General features: G+C 63.6%; 1 protein-coding gene across 24 annotated transcripts in view; it reads right to left on the bottom strand.

Annotated features, from left to right (window-relative positions):
* The window catches only part of ARVCF (ARVCF delta catenin family member), a 45,243-nt gene that overhangs the window by 10,123 nt on the left and 21,280 nt on the right, over positions 1-13,840 (bottom strand). For 17 of the 24 annotated variants that reach the window (XR_008993716.1, XR_008993717.1, XM_057491747.1 and 14 more), the window contains 7 exons: positions 12,577-12,789; positions 4,522-4,680; positions 3,824-4,341; positions 2,381-2,880; positions 1,630-1,813; positions 722-839; positions 236-407 (listed from right to left, as the gene is read on the bottom strand). Coding sequence is in view for 22 of the 24 variants with exons in the window: in XM_057491747.1 (XP_057347730.1) it covers positions 236-407; positions 722-839; positions 1,630-1,813; positions 2,381-2,880; positions 3,824-4,341; positions 4,522-4,680; positions 12,577-12,771 (1,846 nt within the window). In the remaining 2 variants the exon portion in view is untranslated. Of the gene's footprint in view, positions 1-235; positions 408-721; positions 840-1,629; positions 1,814-2,380; positions 2,881-3,823; positions 4,342-4,521; positions 4,681-9,614; positions 9,754-12,576; positions 12,790-13,840 lie in introns of those variants that run through there. The other 7 variants (XM_057491761.1, XM_057491762.1, XM_057491766.1 and 4 more) reach the window with 3 other exon arrangements.

The raw sequence follows: 13,840 nt of genomic DNA, 5'->3' as shown, positions 1-13,840 counted from the left end.
GAGACCGGGTCGGGCACTAGCAGAGAGGCACGCAGGCTTCCTCCCGCCTGGCCCTGTAGGCCCACAGTGCAGATGAGGGAAGGCGACCCGTGTGCTGGGCATCCCCGGCAAAGCACCCTCCTTGCCTCCCTGCTTTCTTCCTGAGCGGATCGGGGGGCCTCTGGCCTCCTTGGCTGCGTGGATACGGGAGAGCTCAGAGGGTGTCTGAGAGTGGTACCCCAGTACACCCACACACCTTTGGCCTTCTTGCCACCGAAACAGCCGGCGTCATCCCGCCTCCGGCGCTGGGAGCCAAGAGCACTGCCAGGGGGCCCAGGCTCGGCGTCCTGGTACCTGTCGGCCCCAGGCACCTCCTTGTGCACATGGTAGGACAGGTTCCGCATGATGCACACGCAGTTCTCCACCGACTGGGGGGAGAGCAGAGCTGTGGGGCAGGGCCAGGTGGGTGCAAGGCATGCCCACCCCCCTGGGATTAATGAAAACTGGCCGCAGCCATCGTGCACGGAAGACTGGGGACATTCACAGGGAGGCCTAAGCTAGGGGCCCACGTGGGCAAGAAGGGTGGGACACGACGCCCACTTCACATGCCCAGAGTGCTGCCCCGGCCCGCGTGCTTGTTCCCCCGTGCCCCACCAGGCCCCGCTCCTGCTCGTCTCCCTGACTGTAGGAAGCTTACCAGATGACCCTGTCTGGGACCTGCTGGCCCCGCCGCCCCGCCCACCTTGTTATCCGTGTCCTTCCTGCCCACAGCTGACTGCAGGGCGTGCAGCAGTGCATCCACCAGCCCTTCACACTCCCGGAGCCTCCGCCGGGCCTCTGCACCATCAGAGCTCACGTTCCTGGGTAGCCAAGAGCAAGCCCTGTGACCCCTGGCCCCCACAGGAACTCCCCTGGCCCCTCCCCGGCCTTAAGGTCTTGTTTCCATCTGCAAACAGGCTCTGATGCCATTCTGTTAGGGCCACGGCAGACGACACCAGCCTGGAGCACAGTGAACATGGAGCAGCGGTGCCTGACCACTGAGACGCCAGGAGGGCATCTTCCCTGGCATGCACAGGGTGGCAGCAGGGGCTGGCAGGCTGTCCCTGACTCCCAGCTAATCTATAAATGAACAGAAGTGAGTCTAGAGACCTAATCTGCACATAAGCAGTTCGGAGCCTCCTCTGAAGGAAGCAGCAGTAGAACCACAGGAGCACATCCTGACCAACAGGCAGGCCATGGGGACCCAGGACAGCCAGTGGGGTCCCTAGGGCCTCCCAGGAGGAGGGGAGGAGGGCAGCTGGAGGCGAGGGTCCTAGCTCCTCAGCTCCTGGCTGTCACGATGATAGGAGAGCAATTCAGAGCTGGGCAAGGCTGGGGCCATGGGGTGCTGCCCAAGAGGGTGGCAGACCTGGTCCTAAGGCCACCCTTGCAGGTGACCACAGCCCCACCAGACCCCACTCTCGGGACTCAGCAGGAACTGTGACAGGGCTCGCCAGTTCCTAAGACTCAGGCAGGACTTCCATGTCCGGGCACAAGGACACGGCTCTCCCCAAGTATGCATGTAGGCCGGGGTGCCCGCCTCCTGCTTCGGGACCAGCAGCAGCCCCAGGCCCCCGCGTGGGGCATGCCCCCGCCCAGCCCCGCCCACACCTCAAGCAGCCAGACGTATTCTTGAAGACTGTTGTCCACTCGGCATCCCGTGGCTTAGAGTCCTCATTGGGCTCGCGCTCCCAGCCCGAGTGGGGCACAATGACCTCGTGGGTCAGCGTCTGCAGGCCATGGTCAATGATGACCACCTTCAGGGGCTCGTAGGATGACAGGTTCCAGAGGGTGCCTACAGGGTGTCATCGACCAGCCAGTGCTCACCATGGGCACTGCCCTCCCTACTTCCCCATGTGGCCCCACGCAGGACCTGCCCCCACCCTCTGTCATGTCCCAGCTCAGACCAGAAGGTGGGAAGTGACAGGAGCTGTGAGAGGTCCTGCCCCCCTGCCCTGGCCCAGGTGAGACGTTGTAGCTCCCAGCTTTAGGGAGCCCCAGAGGGCCTGGTGGGGAGCTGGCAGGGAGCCTGGGGCTGGACATGGCAAGTGCGTTTGCCTTCCCACTCCTTCCCGGCCACATGAGTTGGGGGGACTACCACTCCAGGGGCCCTCTGAGTCCCATGGGCACCATCCTCACTACTGCCCTGTTGGGGTGGGACCAGGAAGACTGAACCTGCAGTTGTCGTGGGGACTTGGGGGCATATGGGGTCAGGGCCTGCCTGAGGAGCCCAGTGCCAGCCCCACAGGCTGGAGGCAGACGGACCAGAGACCCGTCACAGCATGCCCGCCGGACTCCTGACCACACGCGCACTTCCCGGCCACACTCTGCTCTCCTGCCTGGGGCTGCAGGTGCCACTCACCTGTGACAAGCTCTCGGACCTCGCTGTCCCGGGCGGCACGCAGCAGGCGCACCAGGGCGGGCACCCCGCCGCAGTCCCGGATGGCAGCCTTGTTGTCAGCGTCTCGGCCATAGGACAGGTTCCGCAGGGCCCCGCAGGCCCGGCGCCGCACCTCTGCCCTTGGGTGGTCCAGCAGAGCCACGAGCAGAGGCAGCCCCCGCAGCTGCCGCACGCGACGCTTGATGCCCTCGTTCTCGAAGCAGAGATGCTGCAGGTAGGCAGCCGCGTTGGCCTTCACGGGGTCCACAGGGTGCCGCAGCATGGCCAGAACCTCCGGCAGCTCGGGGTCCCGCCAGCGCGGCTCCTTGCGGGTGCTGTCCACTGAGGGTGAGCGCCGTACCACCCGGTCCAGGCTGCCCAGGCTGCCCCGTTCCGGCTGGGCCAGAGGGGCTGCCGTAGCCGGGAAGGGGGGCCGCTCCTCCATCAGCTCCCCGCCATCGTCTGCTGCATCCTCATAGGCCCTGTGCAGGGGACAGGGTGCATGAGCACCTCGGTAGCTGCCAGCCCTGCCCTGTCACACTGTCCCCACAGAACCGTGCACCCAGGGAGGGTGGGGCCAGGCCTAGAACACTGGTACTCCGCCCCAGCACTGTGTAGGTGCTGAGAGTCACACCCAACCCAGCAAGAACTGCCTCAGAGCTGGTGACAAAGCCCAGTGCCAACCAGTAGTCATTAGGGTGCGCACCCTCCCAGGTGGGGAACTTACTCACTCACCACCAGGCGGAGTTCCCTGGTCCCAGACTGGACTGAACACATTTCTGTAGAACACTGTCCACTGGGGGACCCCCCTTCCCACAAGGCCCATCTCTGGCTGGTGCCAGGGTCAGCAGGGCAGGAGACTCTGAGCAGTTGTCCTGGGGACCATCTGAGGGGCGTTTAGGCCACCAGTCCCCCAGGGTGCAAGAGGCCCCTGTGGGTTGTCCCCATCAAACCCACATCCTAGGGGAGAGACTGGGGCCAGGAGGGGCCAGGTGTCTCACCCAGTGTCACACAGCATAACCCAGCTTGGGAGACAGAGAAACTGAGGCTAGCAGGGGGCAGGCCCACAGGCTGCGGCAGAAAGGGCTGGGGGCCAAGGTTCTGGCTACTGAGCAAGGCTGGGGTCCCAGCTTGGGGAAACGCCCTGAGCCTCTTGAGCTCATCTTCATGGCCACCCAGGTGAAACAGGGCAGCAGACGGGTGGCACTGCCACCAGGTTCTCATGCCTCTAACCCGCAGGGAGGGTGCCCAGTGCAACTTCCACATCTCAGAGCCCTTGCTGCCATCCTGGAGACAAGCTGACTCCAAGTTAAACTAACGTGTGTGTGGCTAACTTAGCCCCAGAGGCCAGACTCCCTGTGGGGTACCCTGCGGTGGGGGAGTGGAAGGAAGGCTTCCTGGCCGCGGCAGGATGCGGCTGCTCACCTGGCACGAAGGCCCCGCCCACAGTCAGGCCTCCTCCGCTTGGCAGTGCCGTATTCAGGTTCCAGCTCCGGGCCACCGTCGTCATCAGCGGCCAGGCTGCGGGTGTCATCCTCCAAGCCATACGGCTCTGCCTGGAAGCGCTCAGGCTGGGAGCGGCCAGCTAGCGTCACAGGCTCAGGGACAGAGGGGAAGGCTTCTCGCCAGCCAGGCAGCGTGAAGCAGCCGTCGCCGGAGCCTGGGCCACCACGTGGGGGCCGTGTGCCCAACCCGCGGGACAGGCTGCCGTAGCTGGGGACGTCACGGGGCTCAGTGCCATCGGGAAAGCTGCCCCCACTGCTGAGGTAGGCTCGGGGGAGTGTGGCTGCCGGGCCGCCCCCTCGCAGCAAGAAGTGCCGGTCCAGGGGGCAGTCAGTGAAGGGGCCTAGCGGTGGGCCGCCATCCAACAGGGGTAGGCCGTCTGGGCCTACGGGCACCTGGCGCACTGTTCGGGTGGTCACTGTCTTCACAGTCTTGGTGACCTGGTGGGTTAAGCGGGTGGTTGGTGGGCTGAGCAGCCTGAGGCTTGGTCACAGCCCTGGCCGCAGTCTTCTGTCTGAACAACGGGTGGCCCGGGAGGCTGGGACTTGTGCCCACACTGCAGACATGGTAACGGCTGTGGTTGCACGGACCAGTCACGCACCTCCTGGGCCTGGCCGTACCTTGGTCTCAGTGCGCCGGGTGGTGCCATCTTCTGACGTGACGATGGACACATGGGAGGTGGGCGTGCCAGGGTCCTCCTCCACCGTCACTGTCTCCTCCAGTACCTCGGGGGCCTCTGGCATTGTGGCCAGCGAGGCCTGGCTTCCTGGGCTCTGCTCCTGGTTGGGGGGACAGGCCCACTGCTCACCTCGCTTGGGGTGCAGTGCTCGGCAGAGTGCCTCCTCCCCTGCCCAGAGCCCAGCAACCCAGGGCCCATTTCAGCTCCAGCTGGTGAGGGCAGCAGCATGCTCCCGCCTGAATACCAAGGGGCTGACCTCACCTCGGAAGCCCCAGGAGCTGCCCCGACGCTGGCCCCCAGCAGTGCAGCCTTGGGCAGCCCTTAGTTCCAAGGCCTGGCTATGGCAGGCTCCTTAGGGCCCAAGGAGGCCAGATGGGACCTGCTCTCCTGACATCACTCGCTACCCCTGGGTGGCCCTCCTGGTGTCCTGAGCCTCCTTCTGCCCCAGCCCAGAAACCTTGAGTGCAGATGCCTTGGGGTGGCAGTTTTGGCAATGCTCACCAATTCCGTGGCCACACCCAAGCTCCCACTGTCCCCAAGGCCAGCTAGACACCCTTGCAGGACAGAAATACCCAGTTCCCAGAATGCCCTGTGCACTCAAGCACCAAATGACCCTCACTCTTCCGGCCTGGACACTCCTGGGGTGTTGAGTGGGCCCAGCCTGACTCTACCTTGCTTGGCCTAGGGCCCCTCCACTGAGACCCGGGGTGTCGGATCAGAGCCCAGAGACAGTAGATTCAGGCTCAGGGTCCCACTTGATCTGACAGGAACCCTGACCCTGACAGCCTCTTCCCATACCCCCACCCGTCCCCCCAGCCCTTACCCTCAGCTCGTGACCACCTGCCTCATTCTAACCTGCTGCCCGCCTGGCCATCAACGCTGCAGGTAACCATGGTGGAATTCCAGGCAAGATGGCTCCAGAGAGAGGCCCTTCTAAGGCCTACACGCCACCTGGCCAGGCCAGACTTGCCAAAGAAAACTGAGGCTCACAGAGGACAAGCTGGCTCACAGCAGAGCTGGACCAGACCCCTACTGTGCCGAGTGGCACAGGGACCAGAGAGTTATGTCTACCCTTGGGCCTCTGCCCACATGGGTCCTCTGCCCTGTGCCGTATCCAGGATCAGCATCTTGCCAGGATGGGTAGAGGCGGAAACCCAAGCTGTGGTGGGCGGGTGAGGGGAGCAGCACACTCCTGGGTGGCCAGGGATGGGTCAGCAGCAGGACACCAGGCCCCATGCTCTGTGGAACAGGTCTCCCACCTGGGCCTCAGGCACCCAAGGCCTGCATGAACTCTGAGCTGAAGGCCAGAAAGGCCAACAGCTCACAGACGCATCTGCCTGGCATCAGAGTCCTATTCTACTCAGTCCCTGAGCCTGGGAGGTGTGCTAGGCCAGGGGTCAAGAGCCACCCTCAGGGCCTGCCTCCTTCAAGAAGTCTTAATGGTGTGGAGTCTCCACAGGTTGGAGTCCTGCCCTGAAGGAATGCTTCACCCCCACTTTCTGCATGAGTGTTGAGGTCTGGGCTCCAGGAAGACACCTGCACCAACATGTTAGGGCAGGTGCACCTCTCGGGCTCTAGTGACACCAGAAGAGATCACAGAAGCGGAGCCTGGGTGGACAATATATGAGTTTATAAAAGGGAAACAGGCGACAGAGGGAACGGGATTCACCCAGAACTTCACAAACTGCTAACTGGGGACTTTCAGGCATCCACACAAAGGATTTATGATGCTTTTCAGCCACTCGGGTTGTAGCCTTGGCTGGCACCCTCTCAGTCTCGGGATGCAGGTGGAATGCCTGTTAGGGACCCAGCCATTGGGGTGGCTCTGGCTCTTCTCTGAAGGCGATGGGGAGCCAAGACGATTCCAGCACACAAGGTTCAGGGACACCCTGTCACTGCTGGGACCTCGGCTGCCCCGTCTGTATTTGGCAGACACTAAGCTCTCGGCAGGACCCTGGGGGGCCAGACAGAGGGGCCTGGGGCCACGCCCTGGTGGTGGCAAGTGTTGGGGAGGGTCCAGGAGCAAGACTGACATAAGGGGGCCAGGACGCTGTCCAGGGCACTGCCAGAGGGATTCAGCCCTCAGTAGGCTTCCACACATTTGCATACATTAACACACTCAGAGGAGAGCCCCTACTCCCTGGGTAGGCACTGGGGGTGGGGGTGTAGAAGGGGATGCATCCTGAGGCCCACTTATTCTCACTCCTGCCTGTGGTTTGGGTCTGACACAAAGCAGTTGGGGAGTGAGAAAATGGGGGTCCAGGAGCGCCAGGATTCCCAAGACCTGGTAGTCCCACAGCATCGCCCACCTACACCCAGCATGGGCAGCCTGGCAGCCAGATCCCCAGGCCCCAAGGGCCCTTGCTGGCAAATGACCTCAAGGAGCTAAAAATGGGTGATGACTTCACCCGGGCAGGCAGGCAGGCAGAAGCATGAGTCAGCTGGTGATCATGAGAAGGCCTGGCCCCTGTTACACATGCCTGGGCACACACAGGCAGACAGGGATCCTGGACACATACATGTGCAGGTATCTGGTCCCCCGGCAGGGACACGTGCATGTGTGTGAGCACGTAGCCTGGCCCACAGGCCTAAGCACATCAGTTTACACGCCTCCTAATGTCACCAGTGCACACTGCCCACTGTGCCCACAGGTCTCGCATGTGTGCACACACCCATCGCCACCTCCAGTCTTCCACCCAGGTGTCCATTCCCTCAACCACCCACTCAGGTGTCCCCTATGTGCGTCTCAGAGCTGGATGGAAGAAAATGAGCCTCAGATAGGGAGAGGGCCAAGGTCAATTTGGGGCTCTGGCCTCTGTAACATCTCTGGGGTGGGGATGTGGAATTGTGGCCTGACAACCAGCAGGCCTTCAAAACAGGTTGCTGACCCAGGGTGCCTGGATCCTCATCTGGCCTCAAAACCCTATTCTAGGACCCCATGTCCACATCTACCCACCCAGGCTGGCTCACCCGCAGGGACCCCTGACCCCACCTCCCCCTGCACCCCAGACATGTGCATTAGCCTGGCACACCACCCCCAGCCCTTCCTATACCCCAAATCCTGCCAAGTCCTGTCAACTATCTCCCGTCACCCTTCCCAGCCCTGACCTTATCCTTGCTACTCGCTGGGGCCACTGTCCAACCTCCCATTATCTACCCCCAGGACCCAATCTCATCCTATGGCACTCCCACCCATGGTCCACCTGGTCCAAGGCCCTGGGCCTGGCTGAGAGGAGCTGCTGTCAGGCCTGGGGTTTCCCGTGAGCTCCCTTGAACTTGTGGGATGGCCCTGGCCCAGGACTCTGGGCCTGGGGCTGGAGTGGCCAGTACCTCAGAAGGTGGGCCCAACCACCTGTCGTTGCTCTTAAGAGGATCCCCAGGCTAGAATTATGTATATAAATGTTTTACCACTGTGTTGTACACTTGAAACTAATGTAATGTAATATTGTGCGTCAACTACCCTTCAATAAGAGGATCCCCAGGGGCACAGAGCTGAGCCCAGTGAGAGAGCCCTGGGACTGTCACACCCCAGGGCCTCAGCTTCATCATCTGGAAACGGGGAGTACCCAGGGAGTCCAGGCCACAGAAAAAGCAGGACACTGCCAGTCCCACCTTTGTGGTAGATAGATTTAAGGAATGTGGGGAATAGAGAAGTCATGTGTGAACCAACACACAGAGGGCCTGGCACCTGGGCAAAGGCCCACAACAGCCTCTGGGATGCATGTGGGAATGGCAGAGGGAAGGGACAGAAGAAACAGGCCAAACTGTAGCAGGGACAGAAGGACCGAACCAGGGCCCAGAGGTGTGAACCAGCCTCACCCCTGGTGCCTGATAAATGAGCACATGGGATCCCACGCCTGGCTCCCACAAGCCCCGGTCCAAGCCCCCAGGGTACAGATGGCTGCCGCTGGATGAATGAAACAAACGCAGAGTGGAGGGATGAGAGCTGTCCCCACCCAGAATGGCCAGCACGGACGGACTCCCCCGTCAAGAGACGGACGTCCCCCTCCCCTGGCTGCCACAGCCTCTGCCAACCCTGGTGGATGACAGGGAGCTCAGCCCTCTGGAGCAGAAGCCCACCTGCTAGCGTGCAGCCCCACGCTGAGGGGCTGAGAGGTCGTGGGAGCCCAGAAGACGAAGACGAGGAGAGCAGGCTTATGGGAGCTAAGAGGGCTGGCTGTCACCCAGCCCACCTTCCCCAAGCCCTGCCCGCGTCCATCAGGCACATCAGGGCCCCAGACCTCCGGGCTTCCCTGACTGGCCCCTCCATCTCTGAGGCAGGCAGCGGCCAGACCCTAGGGGTCACACCAGGGATGCCCAGCAGGCAGGTGTGGAGAGACCTACTTCCCACCACAAGGAGCCGGGGGCCGCTGCTCCTCCAGTCGACCTCAGTCTCCCTGCCTGTCACTGCACCCCGCCCCCCCAACCCGAGCAAGAGTGCGAGCTGTGCACCCCCCAACCCAGTACTGGGAGGCTGGCTGCGCCGGGTGTTCCCAGGAGACCCTCTCCCACCTCTGCACGGGAACAGGGCTGTCCCCCACCCCTCCCCTCACGTGCACTGCCAGGCAGACGGGGCTTCCATTAAAGCTCCGGAAGCTCCTTCGCAGGTCCCCAGAGGCGGAGCCCGCGCTGGGATAGGGGAGACGGGGCCCGGCGAATGCCCAGGGAATAGGAGGCCCAGCCGGGCTGCCCTCTGCAGACTCGGCCTCCCTCCTGCACCAGCTGGGCTGCTCGGAAGGGCCTTCGCCCACCACCCACGCCCCAGGCACCTGTCCTGGTTGCTGGCCGGGGGCGGGGGTGCGCCCAGACGGGTCCCGGCCCCGCGCCTTGCACACCCCATGGGCGGCCCGCTCACTCCTCCGCCCTGCCCGGCCCCGGGGTCGAACGCGCCCGCCCGGAGCGCGGACAATAGCTGCCTCCGGCCGGCGGCTCCGTGAAACAAAAGCGGGTCCTCCCGGGAAGGCCAGTGCCCCGCCCTCCGCCGCCGGGCCCCTGGGAAGCGGCCCTCTCGCCCGGGACCAAGTTCCCTCCAACCTGTCTGAGTTCGGCTGGCATCGGGCCGGGCTCGCGGTGGGGCGGGGGCGCGGGCCGGCGGGAAGGCGGCGGACGGACCGGGTTCGGCTCCGGAGGCGCCGGGGCTCCGCAGACCCGCTCCCCGCGGGGGCGGATCTGGCGGCGGTCACGGCGAGCAGCCAATCGGGCGGGGCCGCGCCCAGGCGGGGCGGGGCGGCGGCCGAGAGGGCGGGGGCCTGCAGCCAGGGCGGGGCGGGGGTCGCCCTCAGTCCCCGCAGCGGGCCTGGGCTCCGCGTCCCTCCCCCCGCGCCTCCCTGCAGGGGTCACATTTTCCCGCCGAGTGACCCTGGCCAAGCACTTCTTCCCAGGCGTCGGTTAGCCTCCAGGGGCAGAGCTCACACGCCCCTTCCCCTGCAGAGCAGCGGGGCAGTTCCGGCAGAACAGCTGCTAGGGTGGCTGTGGGCAGAGCGCAAGGCCACGCTCACTGGCACAAGATGCCCATCCCCGCTGCGACTCGGGATTTCCCCTTGCTGTGAGATGGGGCCGAAGAGACAGATACCCCCCTCCCTCGGCTCCCACAGCCTCTGCCAGCCCTCCATGTGGGTGCTGCTGGCCTCCCAGATCAGCCCCAGGACCTTGCCCACCCCTAACACGCCCCCACCTCAGTAAGTGTAGTAAGTGTCCCTGCAGAGCCCAGCAGGACGCGGCAAGCAGTCCTGTACTGACCCGCTTTGCCTTGGGTTCTTCCCATCAAGACACAGAGGCCCAGGGTCTCTCCACCCTGGGCGGGGGGGGGGTCAGAGCAGCCCGTTAATCAGGGCTCCTTCAGCCAGGTGCACCCCACCCCCAGCAGCCTGACATATAGGGGCAGCCACCCTGGAGAGCCTGTCTCTTGGAGGGAAACGGATTCTGGGGAAGGGCTGGGGCTGTCCTGGGTCATCACCCACAGTGGGAAGCTAGTGGCTCTCCCATCACGAGCAAGCAGACCAGGCTCTGAGATGAACAGAGGTGAGGCTGGCCCAGGGAGGTTCAGCGGGTCAGTCAGGAGCAGGGCCCGAGCCTGGCCAGAAAATCAAGTCACCCCTGGGGCTGCTCTTCCTCCACAACATGCCACGTACATTGGCCATGCAGCCAGCAAGCTCAACCACTCTGGGCGTCCACTGCATGACTGTTGAGCCTCGGCTTCCCCACCTGCATAGGGGTGAGTTGCCCTGACCATTGGCCCCTTGTGTCTTCCATCCACGGCTGCCCTAGTGGAGCCACCTGGGGCAAGAGGCCTGGACCACTGCCCTCAGGGAACTTGGCCTGAATGCTTACATTTGGGCTATATCTGTCTTCTCCCAAATTTTACCAGCTGCTAGTGCCCCAGCACACTGGGTGAGGGCCAGTCTTGCTCCAGCCAGGTGTCTTGGAGGAAGGACCCTTCCTTCCGGAGGACGAAGGGCAGGCAGCCAGGACCGTGGGACAGCCTGGGGCCCACAGCAGCAGGAACCCAGCCCCTCAACCGCCTTGGCCTAGCTCCCTGCCTTGCCACTGGTCCCCAAGATTTGCACACCAGACCCCAGCTAAAACACTGAGTGTCGGCAGCTCCGGGCAGCCCGGGGGCTCAGCAGGTAGGTCACTAGGCAGCTCCTGCAGAGATGAACGTGGGTATCAGGTTTGGCATCAATGCTGCCAGGCCTGACCAGCAGGATGTAGCCCTACCTCCCCAAGTGCCCAACAGCCCTGCCAGTCCAGCCACTGCCCTGAGAACAGAAAACCAAGGGCAGGCGGGGAGGGCTTTGGGTGGGAGGGGCGGTGGGTAGGGAAGTGTGCTGGCCTGAGGTCTTCAGTCCCCAGCTCTCAGGAGGCCAGGGCAGCTCCAGGCTACGGGAACATCTTCCCACGAGGGCACTGACCCTTGGTGGGGACATTGATCCTCAGCCATGCCCTCCGGGGTAGAGGCTAGAGCCCTTCCGGCCTGGGAAGGATAGATAGAGTGCCTGGCATCTGAGGGATGGCCCTGGGGGTCACTGGCTGCCACTGTCCCCATGTGGCCCGCTGGGCTGTTCCACTCCCCCCCGCCAAGTTTGTCAGTGCAGGCCTCACCCTCTGGAGTGCCTGAGATCCAGGAGGTAGGGGTGGCCACTGCACCCATACCTACCCTGCCTCAGTCACGGCCTCTGTGGACTGGCCCACCTCAGCAGCCAGGGGTTTGGAAAGACAGCGGCAACAGTGAGGGGCATGCAGGGCGGACCCCAACCCAAGGCCCTTCCCTCCTCCCAGCTCCTGGGGCAGCTCCACCCACCTGCACCTTGCCTGGGGCCTCAGTCAGTAACAGGGACCGACATGACCCCACCGAACTCCAGGTCTCCCACATTTCTTTTTCTGCCCCCACCACTCCAGAAGTGGCCTCTGGCTGCCCACCTGCAGGTGAGGCGCTGGGCATGGTACGTGGTAGGAGGAAGCCAGGTGGTCTGACTCCTGAGTAGCACCCCAACTTTAGAGTTCTCACGGCCTGGCCACAGGGCCGACAGGCCTCCACACCTCCTGGGGCTGCACAGAGGCTCAAGCCCAGGCTGAGGGCAACGGCCCATGGAAACTGAGGCCCCCAAGTCACCCTCTGAGCTGCAGGCAGAGCCCAGGGCCTTGCTCAAGCCCTCCCCTGGGGCTCACCCACTGATGTATGTGATGAAGGACCCCGTGGCTAGCAGCACCCGTAGTGTCGCACAGCTTCCCAGAACAGGCTCACCTGAGTGAAGGCTGCTATTCTGAGGGTCCGGCTGTTTCCTGCCCACTCAACACATGGTGCCCTACACACTCGAGCGGGACTTCTGACCCCCTTGGGCCCCCTCCCCAGAGGCCCCAGGAGGTTTGGCAATAAGCCACTGTATGCTGGCTTGTGGTCCACCAGGGCTCTTGTTTCCCCACTTCCCCAGGAAGAGTGAAAATGTCCCCCCCCACTCAGGGACATTTTCACTCTTCCTGAGTTATTGGCCGTTACCTGCAGGACCAGCTGTTGCCAGGCCATCGGCAGGGGCTGCCCACTGCCCACACCAGGCTGCTGGGCGCGCTCCAGTTGCAAGGCCACATGGCGCCGCTCCTGCTCCAGTGCCCGTGTCAGTCGCTCGAAGCGTGCCTCCTGCTCCTTCACTGAGGCCAGGATGCTGGCAGCGGAGTGCACGTTGCAGTCCTCCATGACCAGGATGCCCACCGGCTGCTGCAGGCAAAGCAGAGCAAGGTCAGGGTGGGGCTGGCATGGAGGCCTGGGGAGGCCGCCACGGGCCCCCTGCCCACCCCACTCACAGATCATCCGACTCACGCCCAGACTGGAACATCCAGCTCTCTGGAGAGAAGCTGCATTGATTAAATTCTAAATTAAAAGCCATTAATCCAAGGCCAGCCGGAAGCAGCCAGCTCCCTCCCTGCAGGGTGTGGGGCTCTGGCCCAGGCTGCCCAGGCGTCCCAGAGCCTGACGGGAAGGGAAGGGAAGGGCACGGAGTCCTCGTCACGCCAGTCCCTGTGGACCCAGCTCTCAGACCCTTTGGGCCCTCTTCTGTCCACAGAATAGGCCAGCTCACCCCCGTCTCGTGGGGCCAGCACAGAGAAGGCAGGGAGCAAGCTGGTGCACCAGCAGGCAGGGAGCGAGAAGCCTCCCCACTGCTCCCAAGTGCCTGGGACACTGAGGCAGGCGTGGGGATGATGCCGGCCTCAAGACCAGTAGTCGAGCCTCCACTTGCAGCCATGGTGTCTAGGAATTAGGGTGCTGACTACCCACTTGGGCAGAGTGAAAACCCAGTACAGCCTGGTTTGACGTTCCATGCCCGCAAGTGGCCCGTGTGCCTGATGCCTGATCCAGAGGGAGATTGAGGGCAGGGTCCGGGGGTCCAAGGCCCAGCGTGCAGAGCGTCAGTCCTGCCTCAGCCCTGGCCCAGGGCTCCCGTAGTCCCAGGGGAGTGTATGGGGACGGTGGGGGCTTGGCAGCTGCAATAACAAGGCCATGCTTTTCTTCACTTGCTCCTTGGCCACCCAGCAAGTTTGTTTTTCATGGGCAATAACAAGCCAAGTCTGTGGCACTCAGGCCCAGGTGCACCACAGTGGCGGGCACAGGCCAGGAAGCTGCAATGCTGGGCACTCCGTGTGTGGTGCGGTGCCCAGTGCTGTTCAGGACCTCCTCCTGGCCGACCCATGCCAGCCTGCTAAGGCCAACTCGGCCGGCCCCCTCACCCCTGCACCTGTGAGGGGCTTGAGCTTGAAGACACAGCTCA

This window comes from Manis pentadactyla, chromosome 14, assembly GCF_030020395.1.
Source record: "Manis pentadactyla isolate mManPen7 chromosome 14, mManPen7.hap1, whole genome shotgun sequence".
Classification (NCBI taxonomy): Eukaryota; Metazoa; Chordata; class Mammalia; order Pholidota; family Manidae; genus Manis; species Manis pentadactyla.
This window is presented reverse-complemented; position numbering and strand designations above follow the sequence as displayed.